The sequence below is a fragment of the Oncorhynchus kisutch genome, linkage group LG17 (genome assembly GCF_002021735.2).
Source record: "Oncorhynchus kisutch isolate 150728-3 linkage group LG17, Okis_V2, whole genome shotgun sequence".
In the NCBI taxonomy this organism is placed as follows: domain Eukaryota; kingdom Metazoa; phylum Chordata; class Actinopteri; order Salmoniformes; family Salmonidae; genus Oncorhynchus; species Oncorhynchus kisutch.
Genome location: NC_034190.2, coordinates 54,210,981 through 54,229,526, shown reverse-complemented (window position 1 = coordinate 54,229,526; position 18,546 = coordinate 54,210,981). Strand labels below are relative to the sequence as shown.

At 45.0% G+C, this 18,546-nt stretch overlaps 1 protein-coding gene across 11 annotated transcripts in view; it reads right to left on the bottom strand.

The window, feature by feature from the left end:
- LOC109907909 (agrin) overlaps positions 1-18,546 on the bottom strand; it is a 271,660-nt gene that overhangs the window by 8,951 nt on the left and 244,163 nt on the right. For 5 of the 11 annotated variants that reach the window (XM_031794088.1, XM_031794091.1, XM_031794082.1 and 2 more), the window contains 11 exons: positions 16,566-16,781; positions 15,750-15,979; positions 14,363-14,497; positions 12,065-12,155; positions 8,169-8,333; positions 7,690-7,801; positions 6,029-6,040; positions 3,840-3,956; positions 2,775-2,958; positions 2,328-2,415; positions 1,277-1,300 (listed from right to left, as the gene is read on the bottom strand). In XM_031794088.1, coding sequence (XP_031649948.1) covers positions 1,277-1,300; positions 2,328-2,415; positions 2,775-2,958; positions 3,840-3,956; positions 6,029-6,040; positions 7,690-7,801; positions 8,169-8,333; positions 12,065-12,155; positions 14,363-14,497; positions 15,750-15,979; positions 16,566-16,781 — 1,374 coding nt within the window. The remainder of the gene's footprint in view (positions 1-1,276; positions 1,301-2,327; positions 2,416-2,774; positions 2,959-3,839; positions 3,957-6,028; positions 6,041-7,689; positions 7,802-8,168; positions 8,334-12,064; positions 12,156-14,362; positions 14,498-15,749; positions 15,980-16,565; positions 16,782-18,546) is intronic. The other 6 variants (XM_031794086.1, XM_031794089.1, XM_031794090.1 and 3 more) reach the window with 3 other exon arrangements.

The window sequence follows — 18,546 nt, the reverse complement described above, 5'->3', positions numbered from 1 at the left end:
GTCAAATATCGTATTACCAGAGAGGAGCCCTAGATCATTGGTTGCTCCAATAATGATGCGTGAGAGAATCGACCCAAGGTTTCAAAAGAGGAGGCATCAGCCAATGAAGACTGATCTTGGCTGCTGTAAATAGTAACAGCAACATTAGCCCAGAGTGACAGTGGTGGTCTGTGTGTTCACGTTGTAATAACGTTCCTCTGAGGAATTCATTCATTCATTTGTTAATTCACTCATTAATCCCTGTTCCAACACCAGATAATGTTGAATCGATGCCACTCGCTCGGAGAGAGAGTGCCGGCAAGCTCTGGTTTGGCCTAGATTGGCCGCTAATCGCACCCTTCACCCTTACAGGAAGTGACAACTAATAAAGCTCTGGCCAGTCCAGCTGGAAGGACCATGATCATCGTCCTAACGGATATCGATGCCCTCTCGGCCTCAATTTGAGGTCTTTCTTTTAAATCATTTTTCAAAGAGGAAATAACTCTTTGATTAACACGTCAGTCGTCCTTTTCCGCCGCCGCCGACTCGATAATTATTCCTAATTGCAGTTGGAAATTGGATTAAGCGGAAATGACAGGGGCTTGAATCTGTATATCGAATTATCTGGTGAATCTGCTTGGCATAAATCAACCTAAATCCAACTTCCCTGCTTTCTGTTGTTCTTTCAGGAGGTTACTTACCAAGCTAAGAACAGCGAAGAGGAAACTAATAACAAACTAAAATCAAATTGTTACCCAAGAGGAGTCAGTTAAATAATCGATGCGGGACTCGCAGCAAAAACTGAGGAAGGGGAAACATTTTGGTCCATAATCTTGCAGTTAAGAAGGGGTCTCATTCATTTCAACATGACAGTTAATACCATCCAATATAAGGTGCGTGGATACATTTCTGTTCGTGGCGAATGTAGTTACAACCATGCATACAGTATAGCACCTGCTTTCTGTGGATTCATGCAGTCATGCCTTCATTTAGACTGGAGTGTGATGAGGAATTTGGAATGAGAAAAAAAAATCTAATCCAATTATGGGCATGGAGTTTGAAGGTAAAATCCTGTAGACCTATTTAAATATAATACACATGATAGCTATCTGCATAGAGGAAGGTGATGAAGATGACATAGACGGAACATAAAGATATCATCTGTCACTTTGTGTTAACTATCGTAATGTATTAGTCTGGCTTTGTATTAGTTAGGTTAGTCTGGCTTTGTATTAGTTAGGTTAGTCTGGCTTTGACTAAACCTGGGAATGTTGGGGACTCATTTGAGCGTACTTACTCCGGAATCTCATTGGTCAGTTGGCTTGAGTGCAGCAGAAGGACAGACAAGGAACACTCATATGAGACGGACAGACAAGAGACAGAAGAAGACAGACGGACAGATGGACGGCAGCACAGACATCTGACAGCCTTAACGAGGACAACAGACAGAGGATAAAGACAGATCTTAAAATTCTCTCTCACGATGCGCCCTGTGTGCGCGCGTGCATGCACATGTGCTCTGTGTGTGTGCTCATAAGACCACAAATTAACTGTCGGTTTCTCCCATTTTCACGCCTTGGAATGTTGTGCGAACACTTGTGAAGGATCTGGATGGGCAGCCTTATGTTCCATGTCTTTTCAGGTTCATCATCACAAACATTTCATGCGTGCCAACCTGCAGGCGGGTGTGCCAGCATGGAAGACGTGGAAGGATGGTAGAGGACCAAATGTATAAGTGGCCGCCTGGAAGACAGGAAACGTTTCTCTTCCACACCCAGTATAGAAGCCATTTACACCTACAGCATCCGGCTATTCCTGTTATAGCTGGTGTGTGTTTAAAAATTGCCACAGACACTTTAGGACTGCTAATTTGAAGGACACCATCACACATACTGTAAGTCTAAAAGAAGATTAAATTGAACCCCATTTTAACAAAAGCCTATGATGATGCCATGCTGGTATAGTATGGCATGGTGTGTGTGTGTGTATATAAGTGTGTGTCGGCTCAGTCCGCCTTGGCGCACAGAGAGCGAGGGGGGTGCGAGGGGCAATGCCGTAATTGTTCGCCTGCCGCTAATTACCGAAATTCAGTCAAAACCAGAGACAGTGCAGGGGAAGTGGTTGAACTATTAGCTAACGCCCGGTTCACTACGAAGCCTCTAATGGGCCTGGAATAATCAACCCTGTCACCACCACTTACTGCAGTGGAATATGAATGTGGAGGCCATTAGCCATTTCGCAACTTCCGGTTAGTGTTAACATCGGAGGCAATTTCGCTCAACCCAATTAGCACTAGCATCGGAGGCCATTAGCATTAGAATTGATGGACAAGATGGCCTCTACTTTACCTCTTGGTGACGGCGTTGTGGTACTCAATGAATGTCCGGCCGTCAAAGGCGATGGACTCCGTTTCCCCGGCGGACTTCTCGAAGATGGCTGCGAGGAAGAGGACAAGGAGGAAGACGAACATTGAACATGATCACATGAATCAATAGGAAAACATGGCTCCTTTAAGTGGAGTCAGGCAATGGATGGTGATCTGGGATGAGCGTTCATGCGCTTATGGTTTGAAGGGACAGCAGGGCACAAGGCCAAGGTTAATGGGAATGGTGAAGTTTATGTGTGTGTAGTATGCACGTGTGTGTGTCGCATGTATGTCTGTCTGTGTGCGTACGTGTGAAAATGATAAAACAGAGGGGTAACTCTAACCTTCAAGAGGGGGACACTAAGACTAGCATGACATCGATATTACTGACAACAACGTTGCATTGAGTTCAGGATCGTTGTTCGCTTACTGTTCTGACAGTGTGTGCCTGTGAAGCCGAGGAGGCACACACACTCATAGCTCTCCAGCAGGGGGTTGCAGCGACCCCCGTTGTGGCAGGGCTCACGGCTGCAGGGGTGGCCCTCGAACATGGCCACGTCACTGGAGTGCAGCGCGTTCTCCTGCCGGAGGATGGGCGTGCCCATCAGGGTGATCTGACCGGGGAGAATAGAGAGGGAGGGGACTTAGACCTGTTATAGTGCACTGTGTAGCCTTGATTTACCTCAGGTCCCAGGTCTGAATCAGTCCTTGATTAGAAGGAAACAGTGAAAAGCAGCAGGGCTATGGCCCTCGAGGACTGTAATTAAATAGCTATGACAAGTCGATGCAGCATACATACTGCATACAACACATTACACATTTCAACTCCCCTCGTCTCAAACTCGAGACACATGAATAACGACTTTACTTTACAAGTCACTTACTAATTAATTCAGCAAATAACTGCTAAAACATACTTTTAGACTGAGCTTTGATTAACTTGGTGCTTTCAAAGGAAAGTTTTCTAAGAGAAAGAGCTAATGACACGTTGACGCTAGCTAGCATTAAGTAACATCCTGCCTTTGTTGGAAGGCCATTTTTGGCACTCAAAGACGAGCCTTTTGCTGCGGAGGAGAACAAACAAGCTGGAAAGTTGTCAGGGAAAGGATCTGAGCTGAGAAACATGGAGGGACATCAAATGTGTTCTATTCTATTATTAGTACAGTAAGCCAAAAGAAAAGGAGCCACCGTCAGCACTGATAAACTAGCTGACCTTTGACCTTACAATGGTCACTGTAAAGGTCTGCCATCAAGTATAGGCAGCTGATGTTCTTGTCCATCACTAAATTGTGTTCAAATATAGCTATCCATGTATAAGGTAGATTCAAAATTGTGTCACAGTTAAATGATGTCAAATACCTATTTTAAATTTTCAAAAATGTAATCGATAGTTGTTGATCATTTACAGAATTGATAGAAACCTTTGCCAAACCTTCTGAACAGGGTGTGTGGCTAAACATATCTGCTGAGGATTGTGTGGGGACAGGACACCCACCTTCTGAATGGTCCCCTTGAAGCCATCTTTGAGCGAGGCGGCCCTTGCTAGCCGGCTGAAATCAGGAGCACCACCCACAAACAGAGACTCCTTCAGGTTGAGAGCGGTGTGTTGGTTCTGGAGAGAGACAATGGGTTAGAACCCTATATAACAGGGTCTAGAAATCTTCTAGAACCCTACCAGAGACCAAAACTCTAATAACAGGCACTAGAACCCTATAGCAGGTACAATGGAGGCTGCTGAGGGGAGGACGGCTCATAATAATGGCTGGAACGGAGCGAATGGAATGGTATCAAACACATGTGTTTGATGTTGTTGATACCTTTCCACCTATTCTGCTCCAGCCATTGCCACGTGCCCGTCCTCCCCAATTAAGGTGCCACCAACCTCCTGTGAACAGGGACTAGAAAGACCAACACAAATGGGACCTGTTTTCTGTTTTTTTGTTCATTTTTGTTTAGCCATAGCACGAGACTAATAACAGTGAAAAAAATATATCTACATAGTGCAAGGCTATAAAGTGCACTTCTTGTTTTCATCCTCTCCTCCTAATCAGGTAATGACTCAGACATGGGACACCAGGCAGGTCAGTGCAATTAACTACCAGGTAGAAACTAAAACCAGAAGTGATTCGGCCCTCCAGGACCGGAATTAAACAGCCTTGATATAGTGCAGGGCAATTCGCTATAACTAGACTACTTCCTTTTCCACATCAATAAACTTGATATATTACGAAACATAATTGATTTATGCGCCACTCTCCGAACAGTCAATTATTCGTTATCTAGTACAAAACACAAGAAAAGGGCTACAAAGAGAGTCGCCTGGTGCGGCTGGAGAGACGGCATGGAAAGTAAAAAAAAAAATGAAAGTCTCTCTAATGAATGGCTGATTATACCGGCGACCTTTCCGGCACCGAGCGAGCCGCGGCCTTTAATTGGCCGTTCATTTGCGCAGCAGACGATCATGAAATCAGGCCCTTGCTCCATCCAGAAAGGTGCAGGAGAGCTGCCTCCAATTACGACAGCATTCCTTCTGCGCAGGAAGTACAGGCCCACTCTTAGGGAGGAATTACGGATCTTTATGTTTATGTAGGGCAGTAATTGCCAGAGGGAAAAGCCGAGGTAATTGGTGGAAAAATAATGAAAGTGGCCAAGTAAACATGGGTTATGTGTGAAGAGAGCTGGCATGGGGTCCTGCTTTTATTTGAGATGGGAGCTGGAGGGTGGAAGGTATAGGCCAGTGGGGCTTTGCTGTGTGGTGCGCCTGGAGTGAGCTCTGACAGAAAGGAAGACCCGGGCCAAGACCTCCAGCCCAGTCGAGTGGGTCACCTGTGGCTGCCTGGGGATAACAAAGTGCCGAAATGGGCCCGGTTTCCTATAATCCCTAACACTAGCTAAAGGGGATGCACAAGTGAAGAGTAACAGTTGGGATCAACTCTATTTTGATTCAGGATTAAAGTTGACATGCGATTCTCCCCGTTATAATGTAAACAACTTGAAGCATTTTAAAAATGGATATATAAATCCAATCCATTAATATTGAGTTTTATAATAATATATAATAAACATGGTTTCTATCCATTTGAATGGTCATATTGGATTCTGAATAGGAGTGAATTGGACGCTGCTAACAGGCCAGTGTAATAGAATGGACGTTGTCAGTGCTGTCGTGTGCGGTTATGAGTGAACGAGTGAGTGAGTGAGTGAGTGATCGAGTGACTATGATATGGAGAGTTTTGTTTCTCTTTCACAAAAGAAAGTAGATGACAAAAGAACAGCCCGGCTTGGCTTGGCACCCCACTCTCTCTTTACTTTATTCTCGCTCCTCTTCTCGCTCTCGGCTGCTACACGGCGCAGGAGAGAAATCCCCGCCCACGAGAGACTAATGAACACGTTTCATTGTTGCGAGGAACAATGGCGGTCAGAAAGATAACCGGCTCCCCTCCTCCCTCCCTCCGCCTACGCAGCAGATGGACTGAGGTGAAAGCCAAACCGAGTTCTTTAACAAATGTCTCTACTTCGGTACTGTGTATGAAATGGTAGCACTAAATACAGACCCTTTTCCCCTGTCAATTCTATCGTCTAATAACTGTCGTATGGTGGCGCATGGGAATGAGAAGTGGCGAAATGAAATTGAGGCTGAAAGTGGAGAAATGAAATATGTCTAAGGTGGATGGGACTTATTACCTTACGTGATTTCTTAGTTTCCAGACAGCACACAGTAAGAGAAAAGGAGGGAAAAAAGGTTATCAGAAGAGAGCGAACAACGGATGTCGGTGTGCGGAGAGTCATGCAACACACACACACACACACAAATCGAACCAACATAAAACCACACAACACAAACTGTGAAGCCCGAAGGTCAGAAGGCTGCCACGCAAAATAAATGAAAAAGAGAAATTGACCTTAATAAGGAAGTTGCAGCTGGATCTAGAACCACTGTGGCTCAGACAGAATTCCGATCCACCATATAGCCACTGCAGACAGTGTTTTTTCTGTTTGTGTGAGAAAGCATGCATGGATTTGTGTCAAAAATGTTCTGTTGAAAGATATCCTGCAATACTGAAACTACCATCCCAGGTATAATTACTTTTCGTAAGATATCTATATCAAAGACGCTCTCTGAGTGCAGCGGGACGCCCTGGCTCCCCTCGTCATTGTAAACGCAGGAGTAGGAGAGAATTAGCTGCCAGCTAAATCCTGCATGCAGCCACTTCGCATTGAGCTCCTCCATCACCAACCTTCGCTCACCCCCCCCCCCCCCCTCTTTTCCCTTCTCCCTGTTCTACTCTTTTAATATGATTTTCTGCCCATGTTGCTGGAGTGAAACATAATTACCATACAAAGAACAGGAAGAAAAAAAGAAGAGCGAAGAGGAGACAGCAGAGCATCTTGCATGAGGCGGCTTTGGAGTTGACATGCGTGCGGGTGTACATGTTTCTAATCACAAATTACACTGTTTAATATAATTGGATGACTTGCGGACACATCCAGCTATTAGATTTCTCTCACTTAGGCCCATGTATCTGGTTTATTGCTTGGGTATCATTATTTCTTTTCTCCATCTTTCCCATCTATATACAGCATCTCCAAAGAACGCTATTGAAGGTCTTTGCTTCACTCAGAGCTCAAAGGTATCAGTTAAGTCATACTAACGGGTGTATACCACTCGGGCCATAGAGGTTATGTTTCGTGAATGCAACAAATAGGAACAAGATTGTACTACTGTTTAGACATTTCAGCAGAGTCGAATATGGCAGATAAAAAGGATTTTCTTTTTAAAGAAAAAAAAGGGAGGAGTCATTTCCAGATAAGAGACAACCTGTCAAACGTGCCCTCTACATCTCGAGCAAACTATTTCTCACCTCGACGAGCTGTCAGAAGACAGTGGAATGTGTTTTCAAACACAACCCCGGTAGTGTGTATGCCCGTCCTCAACTAGGGAAATGTTTTTGCCGAGTCAGCTCTGGTGTATCATCAACAGTGAACTCTGGGAGTATACAGTGCATTAAGTTGAACGCATCCTTTGATAAGGGCATATCACAGGAGGCTGCCGAAGGGGAGGACGGCTCATAACAATGGCTGCAATGGAGCAAATGGAATGGCATCAAACAGAGGAATGGTTTCCATGCGTTTGATGTATTTGATACCATTCCACTAATTCCACTCCAGCCATCACCACGGACGGGCCCATCCTCCCCAGTAGCGCAGGCTAAGCACAAGCAAAGGCTGCATATTGCCTTGTATGATAGCATACTCATAGCCGGTTTGCCTTGCATGCTAATAGCTAGGCTAATCATAAAGACGTCTGATAAGCCTAGCATGCTAACTCTCTCTGTCTGTCTCACCGGCGACTCTCCTCTGACTGGGTCCTTTCCGTTGATGTTAATCTCTCCCTTTCGATTGGCCCGCTCCAGGTTCACTGTGTTCCACACGCCCATCTTGATCTTATCTTTACTCCTGCATGAGAGGAACACACACAAACGAGTCAAGAGGTTAGGGACGTCTCAAAACAACACACACAAGTACAATCTAAAATCAAAAGAGACCAAAATAACCCGGCTTACAAGGAGTCCAGACTATGTTCTACAGTCAGTATGGGGTTCAAAAGTCATTATAGGGTTCTGGACTAGAGCTGCAGCGGGTTTCTTTACTAGTCACTATGAGGTTCTAAACTAGAGTAACCATGGGGCTCTAGATTAGTCGCTAGGCAATTTTAAACTTGAGTACTATGGGATTCTAGATGAGAGTCACTATGGGGTTCTAGAGTAAAATCACTGTGGGGTTCTAGACTAGAGTCACTATGGGGTTTGAGTGCAGTGCCCACCTGATGACAGCGGGGCCCTTGCCCAGGTCATAGCGGAACTCCAGGATGCCGTCGTTGAGGGAGAGGGAGATGAAGTCACCTTTGCCGTCCGTCTTCTGGCCGCTGTAGAAGATCATGCCGTTGGAGTCATTGGCCATGAGCACCACTGTCATGCTGACCTTTTGGCTGCAGACAAAACACAAACAGCTATGGTAAACAACCAGGCAAAGACAAAACACAAACATCACGAGTAAACAAACGCCAGGCAAAAGACAAATGGAAAGCAAATACCGGCACTGAATGGAGGACAGACTTGGTATTAGCCACTGGTCTACGGTGCTTGTCTGTCTTTCAGTTGTTCTGTCTATCTGACCTTTTCATAATGTGACATGACCGTGCCTTCAGAAAGTATTCACACCCCTTCTTCTTCCACATTTTGTTGTGTTACAGCTTGAATTCAAAACGGATGATTAAAAAAGTATAATAATCTTACCCATCTACACAGAATAACCCATAATGACAAAGTGAAAACTTTTCTGCAAATACCGAAAAATCTAATTTACAAAAGTATTCACACCCGAGTCAATACATGTTAGAATCAGCTTTGGCATCGATTACACCTGTGAGTCTTTCGTGGTAAGTCTAAGAGCTTTGCTCATCCTAGATTGTACGATATTTGCCTAATATTATTTTTAAGTATTTATGCTCTGTCAAATTGGTTGTTGATCATTGCTAGACAACTATTTTCAATTCTTGACAGATTTTCAAGCAGACTTCAGGCAAAACTGTAACTCGGCCACTCATGAACATTCCCTGTCCTCTTGGTAAGCAACTCCAGTGTAGATTTGGTCTTGTTTTAGGTTATTTTCCTGCTGAAAGGTGAATTCATCTCCCAGTGTCTGGCGGGAAGCAGAAACCAGGTTTTCCTCTAGGATTTTGCCTGTGCTTAGCTCCATTCCGTTTCTTTTATATCCTGAAAAACTCCCCAGTCCTTAACGATTACAAGCATACTCATAACATGATGCAGCCCCCACTATTATTGAAAATATGGAGAGTGGTACTCAGTAATGTGTTTTATTGGATTTGCCCCAAACATAACACTTTGCATTCTGGACAAAATTGTTTTTTTTGCAGTTTTACTTTAGTACTTTGTTGCAAAGAGGATGTATGTTTTGGAATATTTGTATTCTGTACAGTCTTCCTTCTTTTCCCTCTGTCAATCAGGTAAGTATTACGGAGTAACTACAATGTTGTTGATCCATCCTCAGTTTTCTCCTGTCACAGCCATTTAAAACTCTAACTGTTTTAAAGACACCATTTCCTTCCTTTATGTCAACTGAGTTAAGAAGGACGCCTGTATCTTTGTAGTGACTAGATGTATTGATACACCATCCAAAGAGTAATTAATAACTTCACCATGCTCAAAGGGATATTCAGTGCCTGCTTTTTTTTACCCATCTACCAGGTGCCCTTCTTGCGAGGCATTGGGAAACCACCCTGGTCTTTGTGGTTGAATCTGTGTTTGAAATTCACTGCTCGACTGAGGGATCTCAGATAATTGTATGTGTGGTATAGAGACGAGGTAATCCTTCAAAAATCATATGAAACACGATTATTGCACAAAGAGTGAGTCCATTCATCTTATTGTGTGACTTGTTAAGCCATATTTACTCCTGAACTTATTGCCATGGACTCCAGCCACCCTAGTTATAGACTGTTCTCTCTACTACCGCACGGCAAGCGGTATCGGAGCGCCAAGTCTAGGACAAAAAGGCTTCTTAACAGCTTCTACCCCCAAGCCATAAGACTCTTGAACAGTTAATCAAAAAGCTACCCGGACTATTTGCATTGTCCCCACCCCTCATTTTGACGCTGCTGCTACTCTCTGTTTATTATCCATGCATAGTCACTTAACTTCTACCTACATGTCCAGTTGAAGTCGGAGGTTTACATACACTCGTTTTTCAAACACTCCACAAATTTCTTGTTACAAACTATAGTTTTGGCAAGTCGGTTAGGACATCTACTTTGTGCACGACACAAGTCATTTTCCCAACAATTGTTGACAGACAGATTATTTCACTGTATCACAATTCCAGTGGGTCAGAAATGTACATACGCTAAGTTGACTGTGCCTTTAAACAGCTTGGAACATTCCAGAAAATGATGTCATGGCTTTAGAAGCTTCTGATAGGCTAATTGACATCATTTGAGTCAATTGGAGGTGTACCTGTGGATGTATTTCAAGGCCTACCTTCAAACTCAGTGCCTCTTTCAGTCAAGACCTCAAAAAACATTGTAGACCTCCACAAGTCTGGTTCATCCTTGGGAGCAATTTCCAAATACCTGAAAGTACCACGTTCATCTGTACAAAGAATAGTACGCAAGTATAAACACCATGGGACAACACAGCCATCATACCACTCAGGAAGGAGACTTGTTCTGTCTCCTAGAGATGAACATACTTTGGTGCGAAAAGTGCAACTCAATCCCAGAACAACAGCAAAGGACCTTGTGAAGATGCTGGAGGAAACAGGTTCAAAAGTATTTATATCCACAGTAAAACGAGTCCAGCTACAAAACCGCCATAAAAAAGCCAGACTATGGTTTGCAACTGCACATGGGGACAAACATCGTACTTCTTGGAGAAATGTCCTCTGGTCTGATGAAACAAAAATAGAACTGTTTGGTCATAATGACCATCGTTATGGGGAGGGGCTTGCAAGCTGAAGAACACCATCCCAGCCGTGAAGCACAGGGGAGGCAGCATCATGTTGTGGGGGTGCTTTGCTTCTGGTACACTTCATAAAATAGATGGCGTCATGAGGAAGGACAATTATGTGGATAGATTGAAGCAACATCAAGACATCAGTCGGGAAGTTAAAGCTTGGTCCCAAATGGGTCTTCCAAATGGACATTGACCCCAAGCATACTTCCAAAGTTGTGACAAAATGGCTTAAGGACAACAATGTCAAGGTATTGGAGTGGCCATCACAAAGCCTTGACCTCAATCCCATAGAAAATGTGTGGGCAGAACTGAAAAAGCGTGTGCGAGCAAGGAGGCCTTACAAACCTGCCTCATTTACATTTACACCAGCTCTGTCAGGAGGAATGGGCCAAAATTCACCCAACTTATTGTGGGAAGCTTGTGGAAGGCTACCCGAAACGTTTGACCCAAGTTAAACAATTTAAAGCTAACGCTACCAAATACTGATTGAGTGTATGTAAACTTCTGACCCACTGGGAATTTGATGAAAGAAATAAAAGCTGAAATAAATCATTCTCTACTATTATTCTGACATTTCACATTCTTAAAATAAAGTGTTGATCCTAACTGACCTAAAACAGGGATTTTTTACTGGAATTAAATGTCAGGAATTGTGAAAAACTGAGTTTAAATGTACTTGGCTAAGGTGTATGTAAACGTCCGACTTCAACTATACATATTACCTCAATTACCTCGACTAACCACTGCCCCCGCACATTGACTCTGTACCAGAACATAGTATATAGCCTCGCTACCGTTATTTTATTAAATGTGTAAAAGGTCAAGGGGTGTGAATACCTTCTCAAGACACTGTATGTCTTCTATGTGTTTGTGTGTTCCTTTATGTGACCTACACAAGACTGGCAAGGATTCCCACCATAGACGACAACATACAAAATGTAATGAAGTACTTTATATTTCTATAGAAATGTGTTTCTCTGGAGGACGATTAATCTGTTCCGTTCCACTTAATTCTATTCTTCTCTATCCACCATAGGACTGTTCTGCCCAAGGCACAGCTTAAAGTATCTATCTGCAATTACATCAATTCACAGCTCCTCAGTACCAACTCCGGTAGATCATGTGGAAACATGCTGTCGTTTGTGTGTAATTCGTAGAGTCTGTGTAGTGAAAAGAGCGTTTGACTTACTGGAGATCGTGACCGTAGGTGTGCAATCCCTTCAGCTCCAGGTAAGAGTCTCCGCTAAAGAACGGCATGTAGGCCCCTTTCTTCTCCGACACTGAAACATAAAAAAAAAAATTGAAAACGGAATGCATTACAACAGGCATTATGTCATCCTTACGACAGCACTATGCATGTGTACGGCAATAATATGCCTTATGCAGCAAGTCAGGGGGACATTGGGTGAACTCGGTGTTACACACCCAGGGGGTCCGTTTTAGATAACAAGGATGGCCTAGTCTTCATCCACCCAGACTGTGTGCGACACACAGTTTGGGGCTGCAAGGCTCTTTTCATTGGTAATTAGGCAGGATTAGCTCGCTGAGTCAGGGTGGGGAAGGGAGGCAGACGGAGATGAGAAAGCTAATTAGCCATTGCGCAGGAGACGACTAACAACGCTCACAGAGGAGAGGAGAATAGGGGCACCGCTGCAGACAAACTGTCAAACCGGCTGTCATAATAAGGAAAGGAAAGAGCTACCTTGGAACTCAGCCAGTTTACAGAGTGTAGGGGGAGAGGATTTCAGTTCCTCGAGCTACACACACACACGTACAAAAGGCATGCACACACACACACTACATAGGCTTCGTCACAAGAGAATGTCCAGGTACTCAGATAAGTGCGTGACATCAGATCCCGGTTGTATTTTATTGAACCTTTATTAATGGTGAGACCACAGTCTCTTTCGCAGATGAGCCCTGCATTAACACATCAACAAACAACAAGCACACTCATCAACTACACAATACACGAAAAGCAAGACACAATCATATGAAACAATCACATTCTTTTGTTTAACATTTTTTGTTAAAAAAAGGAAGGAAGGAAGGATGATTAGTGAGTGACAAGGTAAAGGAAGGTAAGGAAAGTAGACCAACAGACGGTTTGAACAGAAAATATCACATGGAGTTCCAGGACAGCAGCTCTGTGTGGTTGAATGGTGGTCTGCAGACAAATACTAGGGAGTGGCACTCTTATACTTATCAATACATCGATGTCTACCTAGGGCTTCGCTTGGTTGGCCACACCACCTGTCTTTAAATGTTCCCAGTACAGCCTTTAAAGCATTCTCCACTTAATCATTTTTTTCCCCATATCTGATCTGAGGGATCCTTTCTTTAAAGGATACATTTTTTATGTCTGTGTCCAGTACGAAGAAAGTTAGAGGTAGTTTCGCGAGCCAATGCTAACTAGCATTAGAGTAATGGCTGGAAGTCTATGGGTATCTACTAGCATGCTACCTCTAACTTCCTTCATACTGGAGACAGAGACATAAATATGGTATCCTCGAGTTCATCCGACTCTGGGGAAGTAGATAACGGGCCTCATTGCCTAAAATCTCGAAGTATCCCTTTAACTGTTCTCAGCACAGCCCTTAACATAATCCGCTGAAAGAGGGCTTCTTATCTGATCCAAAACCTGTGTTGGCCAGACACTCAGGCTGAGTGACTTCTTCATTAATCACCACAGGCAGAGAATTGATGCCATTAGTCATCTCATTGATTTCATCGAAGCCCTCAGCGCATAAGACGCTCTTCCCCTCAGTGATTTTCAGTTCCCCCCAATTTATTTTAATCACCTGCTAACTGGGACTTGTAACCCAGTGGGGCTAGGAGTGTGTGTCTTTGTGTACGTGTGTGAATGTATGAGCGAGACTGCGCGTATGTGTCTATGCCTGTGTGTCTTAAGAACGAATAAATAGGCTTCACTTTTGAACACCAACCTTCATTCAGTCTTTTATATTCTGACAACATCCATGAGAATTTGGTGGATGTGGTGGGGGGAAAAGAGAGCACAAAAAAAAACGGTTGCAAACATAATCGCTGAAAGTGCTAATGCTAAACTTCAAACGGAGCTCCGGAGTGTTAGGATCTCCTCCCAAGCTGTGGCCCTGCGCTTCAACCCGCATCCCAGTGGAGCTAAGTAGAGGCGAACGCATTTCAACACTACACATGTGAGCGGGAGAGAGAGACGGAGAAGGGCTATGGTAAGGCTCGCAAACAACCGAAACGACTGCGCTAACCGCCCGACTGGCCAATTGCGATGCTCCTCGGTGCACCGGAGACGCTGGAGGCGGTGGCCCATCTCTCTCTGCATTTGATATCCCTCAGGATGCAGGATGGAGAAATGGAGCGTCACGACACGGAGAGAGAGAAAAATGTTTGTTGTTCAAGTAGGGCTGATATGACATTAAAATGTAAAATCAGATACACTCATACTCGCACACACGCTAGGTTATACTTATTTTAAAGATGGTAGCAGTACCTTTCTCGCAGTGGCGTCCCTCGCGACCCATGGGACACTCGCACTTGTACCCTCCCTCCGGCTGCACCTGGCACTGGGACAAGGGGTGGCATCGGTTGGGCTCGCACGGGTTGTGGGTGTCGGCGCACGTCGGACCTGGAGTTCGCCATCACCAGAAAAAAATCCAGCCTCAAGTTAGAACTCAAACCACCTTTTATAAAAACCAGGGTTGTATTCATTAGGCACCAACGTGAAGAAATGGACTGAAACTACCTGAACTTATCCAATAATAAACACTCTTTTTCATTTCCCATTACGAAACGCTTTACTATGGTATGCCCTAATAAATACAACCCAATCTTTTCAGACCATTTTGCCTCCATTCCGTGTGAGAAGAGGATGATGATGGATTTCCTCAGTAAAAGAGGTCATTTTCTAATAGGATTTAGAAATATTAAATGTGCAGATTAAGGAAAGACCCAAGCACCCTTTGCTGCCTTTCTGCTATGCTTACGGAGCCTTAGTTCCTGGATGTGGGAGAGGTGGCTTGAATGGCTCCCGGATGGCTGAAATGGCTTTGCCCTACACTAGCCAGGACACATCCCAATTCAGCCATCATTATTTCCATAGCCAGAGCCGCCTGAGGCGAGGAGAATGCTGTAATGAACCCCTCCCACTGAGTTCTGAAGAAAGGCTCTCTCCCATAGCCATCTATTTCACTATCTCTATCCATTTCCATCTCCCCCATCTCTGTTACTCTCCCTCTCACACACATCCTCTCTACCTCTCGTCTCTCCCTCTTTGCATACGTACCCAGTCTTAGCATTACCAAGTTCATAAATAGGCTAATCATTAAGCCACAAAGCTCCCGTATTTCTCCTCTCAAACTGGTTCCTAGTCTGTGTGTGTGGAGTGTGCTGCTGGAGGCAGAGAGCAGCAGCATCATTTAAATGCTATAGGGGCCATGCTTCACTAGGCCTGGAGGGTGGCTAGTACCATTTAACAACACTTAGCTTAGACCTAGCAGACTGTGACCACTCTAAAAGAGGCGAGAGGGGGCTAAGTCCAGGCGAGGGGATTTGGTTATAGTCTTTAATGTTTCTGTACTGCCTCACACCTAAAAGTCTTATACAAGACGTAATAGCTAAAACCTGGCTGCAGGGAATTCTCTAGAGACGGGGTTGAAATAGTACTGGCTTGCTTTCGTATACTTTCGAGTGTTTGTTTGAGCCTGACCGGAGTGCAAGCAAGATGGGCGAGGATTGCACTAATCCGTTGTTATTGGTTCCATTTCGTCAGCCGGCAAGCTCAATCAAGAGCAGCCAGTATTTCAAAGAAAACAAATCCTATTTGATCCCAGATATATAAGTGAACTGGAGGTCCGTTGTTAGAAAGATGTTTGGCTCACCGGAGTAGCCGTTGATGCACTTGCAGTGGAACATCTCGGCCTCCTTGACCTGGCATGGGGCGCCATTCTTGCAAGGGTTAGGCTGGCACGGATTGTTGCCGCACTCGCCCACGCCGGTGCCGTACAGCACGTTGCCACTCTTCTCCTGCAGGTTGTACACCAGGTTGTTGACGTCCAGCATGCGCACACAGCCCACCAGACCCGTACCGATGGAGGTTCTCTCCTTCACACTGTGGATGGAGGCAGGGAGAGGGAGGGGGAGAGAGAGTGTGTGAATGGCAACCATCCGACAGTTATTTAACTCAGTGGAAAAACAGGAAAAATACACACAGGCGCTCGACGGAGAAAAACAAACATACACTGCTCATTGCATGTGCTTCTCAATAAACCACTATGTGACTACAGGAGAGTTCCTGACATAACGGTTTTCATATAACTCAACAACTAAAATCTTATTTCTCCATCAATCATCTTTTCTCCAAATACATAAGGGATAATCATTGAGGGGCTATGCATTCTATGGAAAATAATTAACGACGTGGAAGATGTGTTCCACGACGGGCTAGCGTAGTGGAACTGACCTTCCACTGAGTTGCATTATTTTCCAGAGAACGCATAGAGCCCTGACCATGGCTATAATTGAACACATTTGCCACTAGAAATGTGTTCCATTTGTTCCATTTAGGGAAATAATGCACGCCCTAGAATACCCTTTAAGCCAATAAGAAACAAGTATTCAACAATGCCATGGTATAATAATATATAACCACACATACATAACATTTACTTATGTATATGCTTCAAGTCAGGCCTTACTCTGTCATCATGTCTTCGGGCACCCCTCCGATGAACAGGTGTGTGTCCAGGTTGAGGCCGTCGGTGCCGGGGGGGCTGGCGCCGTCGATGTGGGTCTCATTGTCCACGCTCAGCATGGCGTTGCGCCGGTTCCTTGTCACTACCAGCTGGTGCCAGCGACCCTGCTTAACCTGGACCTTGCTGACCAAGGTGCCTGTGCCCGAACCTGTGTTGAACCTGGGGGTGTGAAGCAAAACATTAGCTTTATACACAGTGTCCAAAACATTAAGATCAACTTCCTAATATTGAGTTGCATGTCCTGCCCCTCCCCTACAAGGTGTCGAAAGTGTTCGACAGGGATGCTGGCCCATGCTGTTCTTGACACAAACCGGTGCGCCTGGCATAAGGGATCATAGCCTTCACCTGGATCCACTTGGTCAGTCTGTGTCATGGAAAGAGCAGGTGTTCATCATGTTTTGTACACTCAGTGTATATGCTCAATGGATAATCTGCGATTAAAAAAGTGCTGTTTAGTCCAGTAATAGGCTTAATGTTGATATGGGAAACTGGATATGAGAAACCCATACTGCATACAAAGGTAGACCTGGAGAAAGGCAACAGTTTTGAGATTCATTGGTGCAGACACACCTGATTAACTGTCATATTTGTACCTAAAGCTAACACATCCGTCATCATGAAGTGCTTTGAGAGACTAGTCAAGGACCATATCACCTCCACCCTACCTGACACCCTAGACCCACTCCAATTTGCTTACCGCCCAAATAGGTCCACAGACGATGCAATCTCGACCACACTGCACACTGCCCTAACCCATCTGGACAAGAGGAATACCTATGTGAGAATGCTGTTCATCGACTACAGCTCGGCATTCAACACCATAGTACCCTCCAAGCTCGTCATCAAGCTCGAGACCCTGGGTCTCGACCCCGCCCTGTGCAACTGGGTACTGGACTTCCTGACGGGCAGCCCCCAGGTGGTGAGAGTAGGAAACAACATCTCCTCCCCGCTGATCCTCAACACTGGGGCCCCACAAGGGTGCGTTCTGAGCCCTCTCCTGTACTCCCTGTTCACCCACGACTGCGTGGCCACGCACGCCTCCAACTCAATCATCAAGTTTGCGGACGACACAACAGTGGTAGGCTTGATTACCAACAACGACGAGACGGCCTACAGGGAGGAGGTGAGGGCCCTCGGAGTGTGATGTCAGGAAAATAACCTCACACTCAACGTCAACAAAACTAAGGAGATGATTGTGGACTTCAGGAAACAGCAGAGGGAACACCCCCCTATCCACATCGATGGAACAGTAGTGGAGAGGGTAGCAAGTTTTAAGTTCCTCGGCATACACATCACAGACAAACTGAATTGGTCCACTCACACAGACAGCATCGTGAAGAAGGCGCAGCAGCGCCTCTTCAACCTCAGGAGGCTGAAGAAATTTGGCTTGTCACCAAAAGCACTCACAAACTTCTACAGATGCACAATCGAGAGCATCCTGGCGGGCTGTATCACCGCCTGGTACGGCAACTGCTCCGCCCTCAACCGTAAGGCTCTCCAGAGGGTAGTGAGGTCTGCACAACGCATCACCGGGGGCAAACTACCTGCCCTCCAGGACACCTACACCACCCGATGTTACAGGAAGGCCATAAAGATCATCAAGGACATCAACCACCCGAGCCACTGCCTGTTCACCCCGCTATCATCCAGAAGGCGAGGTCAGTACAGGTGCATCAAAGCTGGGACCGAGAGACTGAAAAACAGCTTCTATCTCAAGGCCATCAGACTGTTAAACAGCCACCACTAACATTGAGTGGCTGCTGCCAACACACTGACAATGACACTGACTCAACTCCAGCCACTTTAATAATGGGAATTGATGGGAAATGATGTAAATATATCACTAGCCACTTTAAACAATGCTACCTTATATAATGTTACTTACCCTACATTATTCATCTCATATGCATACGTATATACTGTA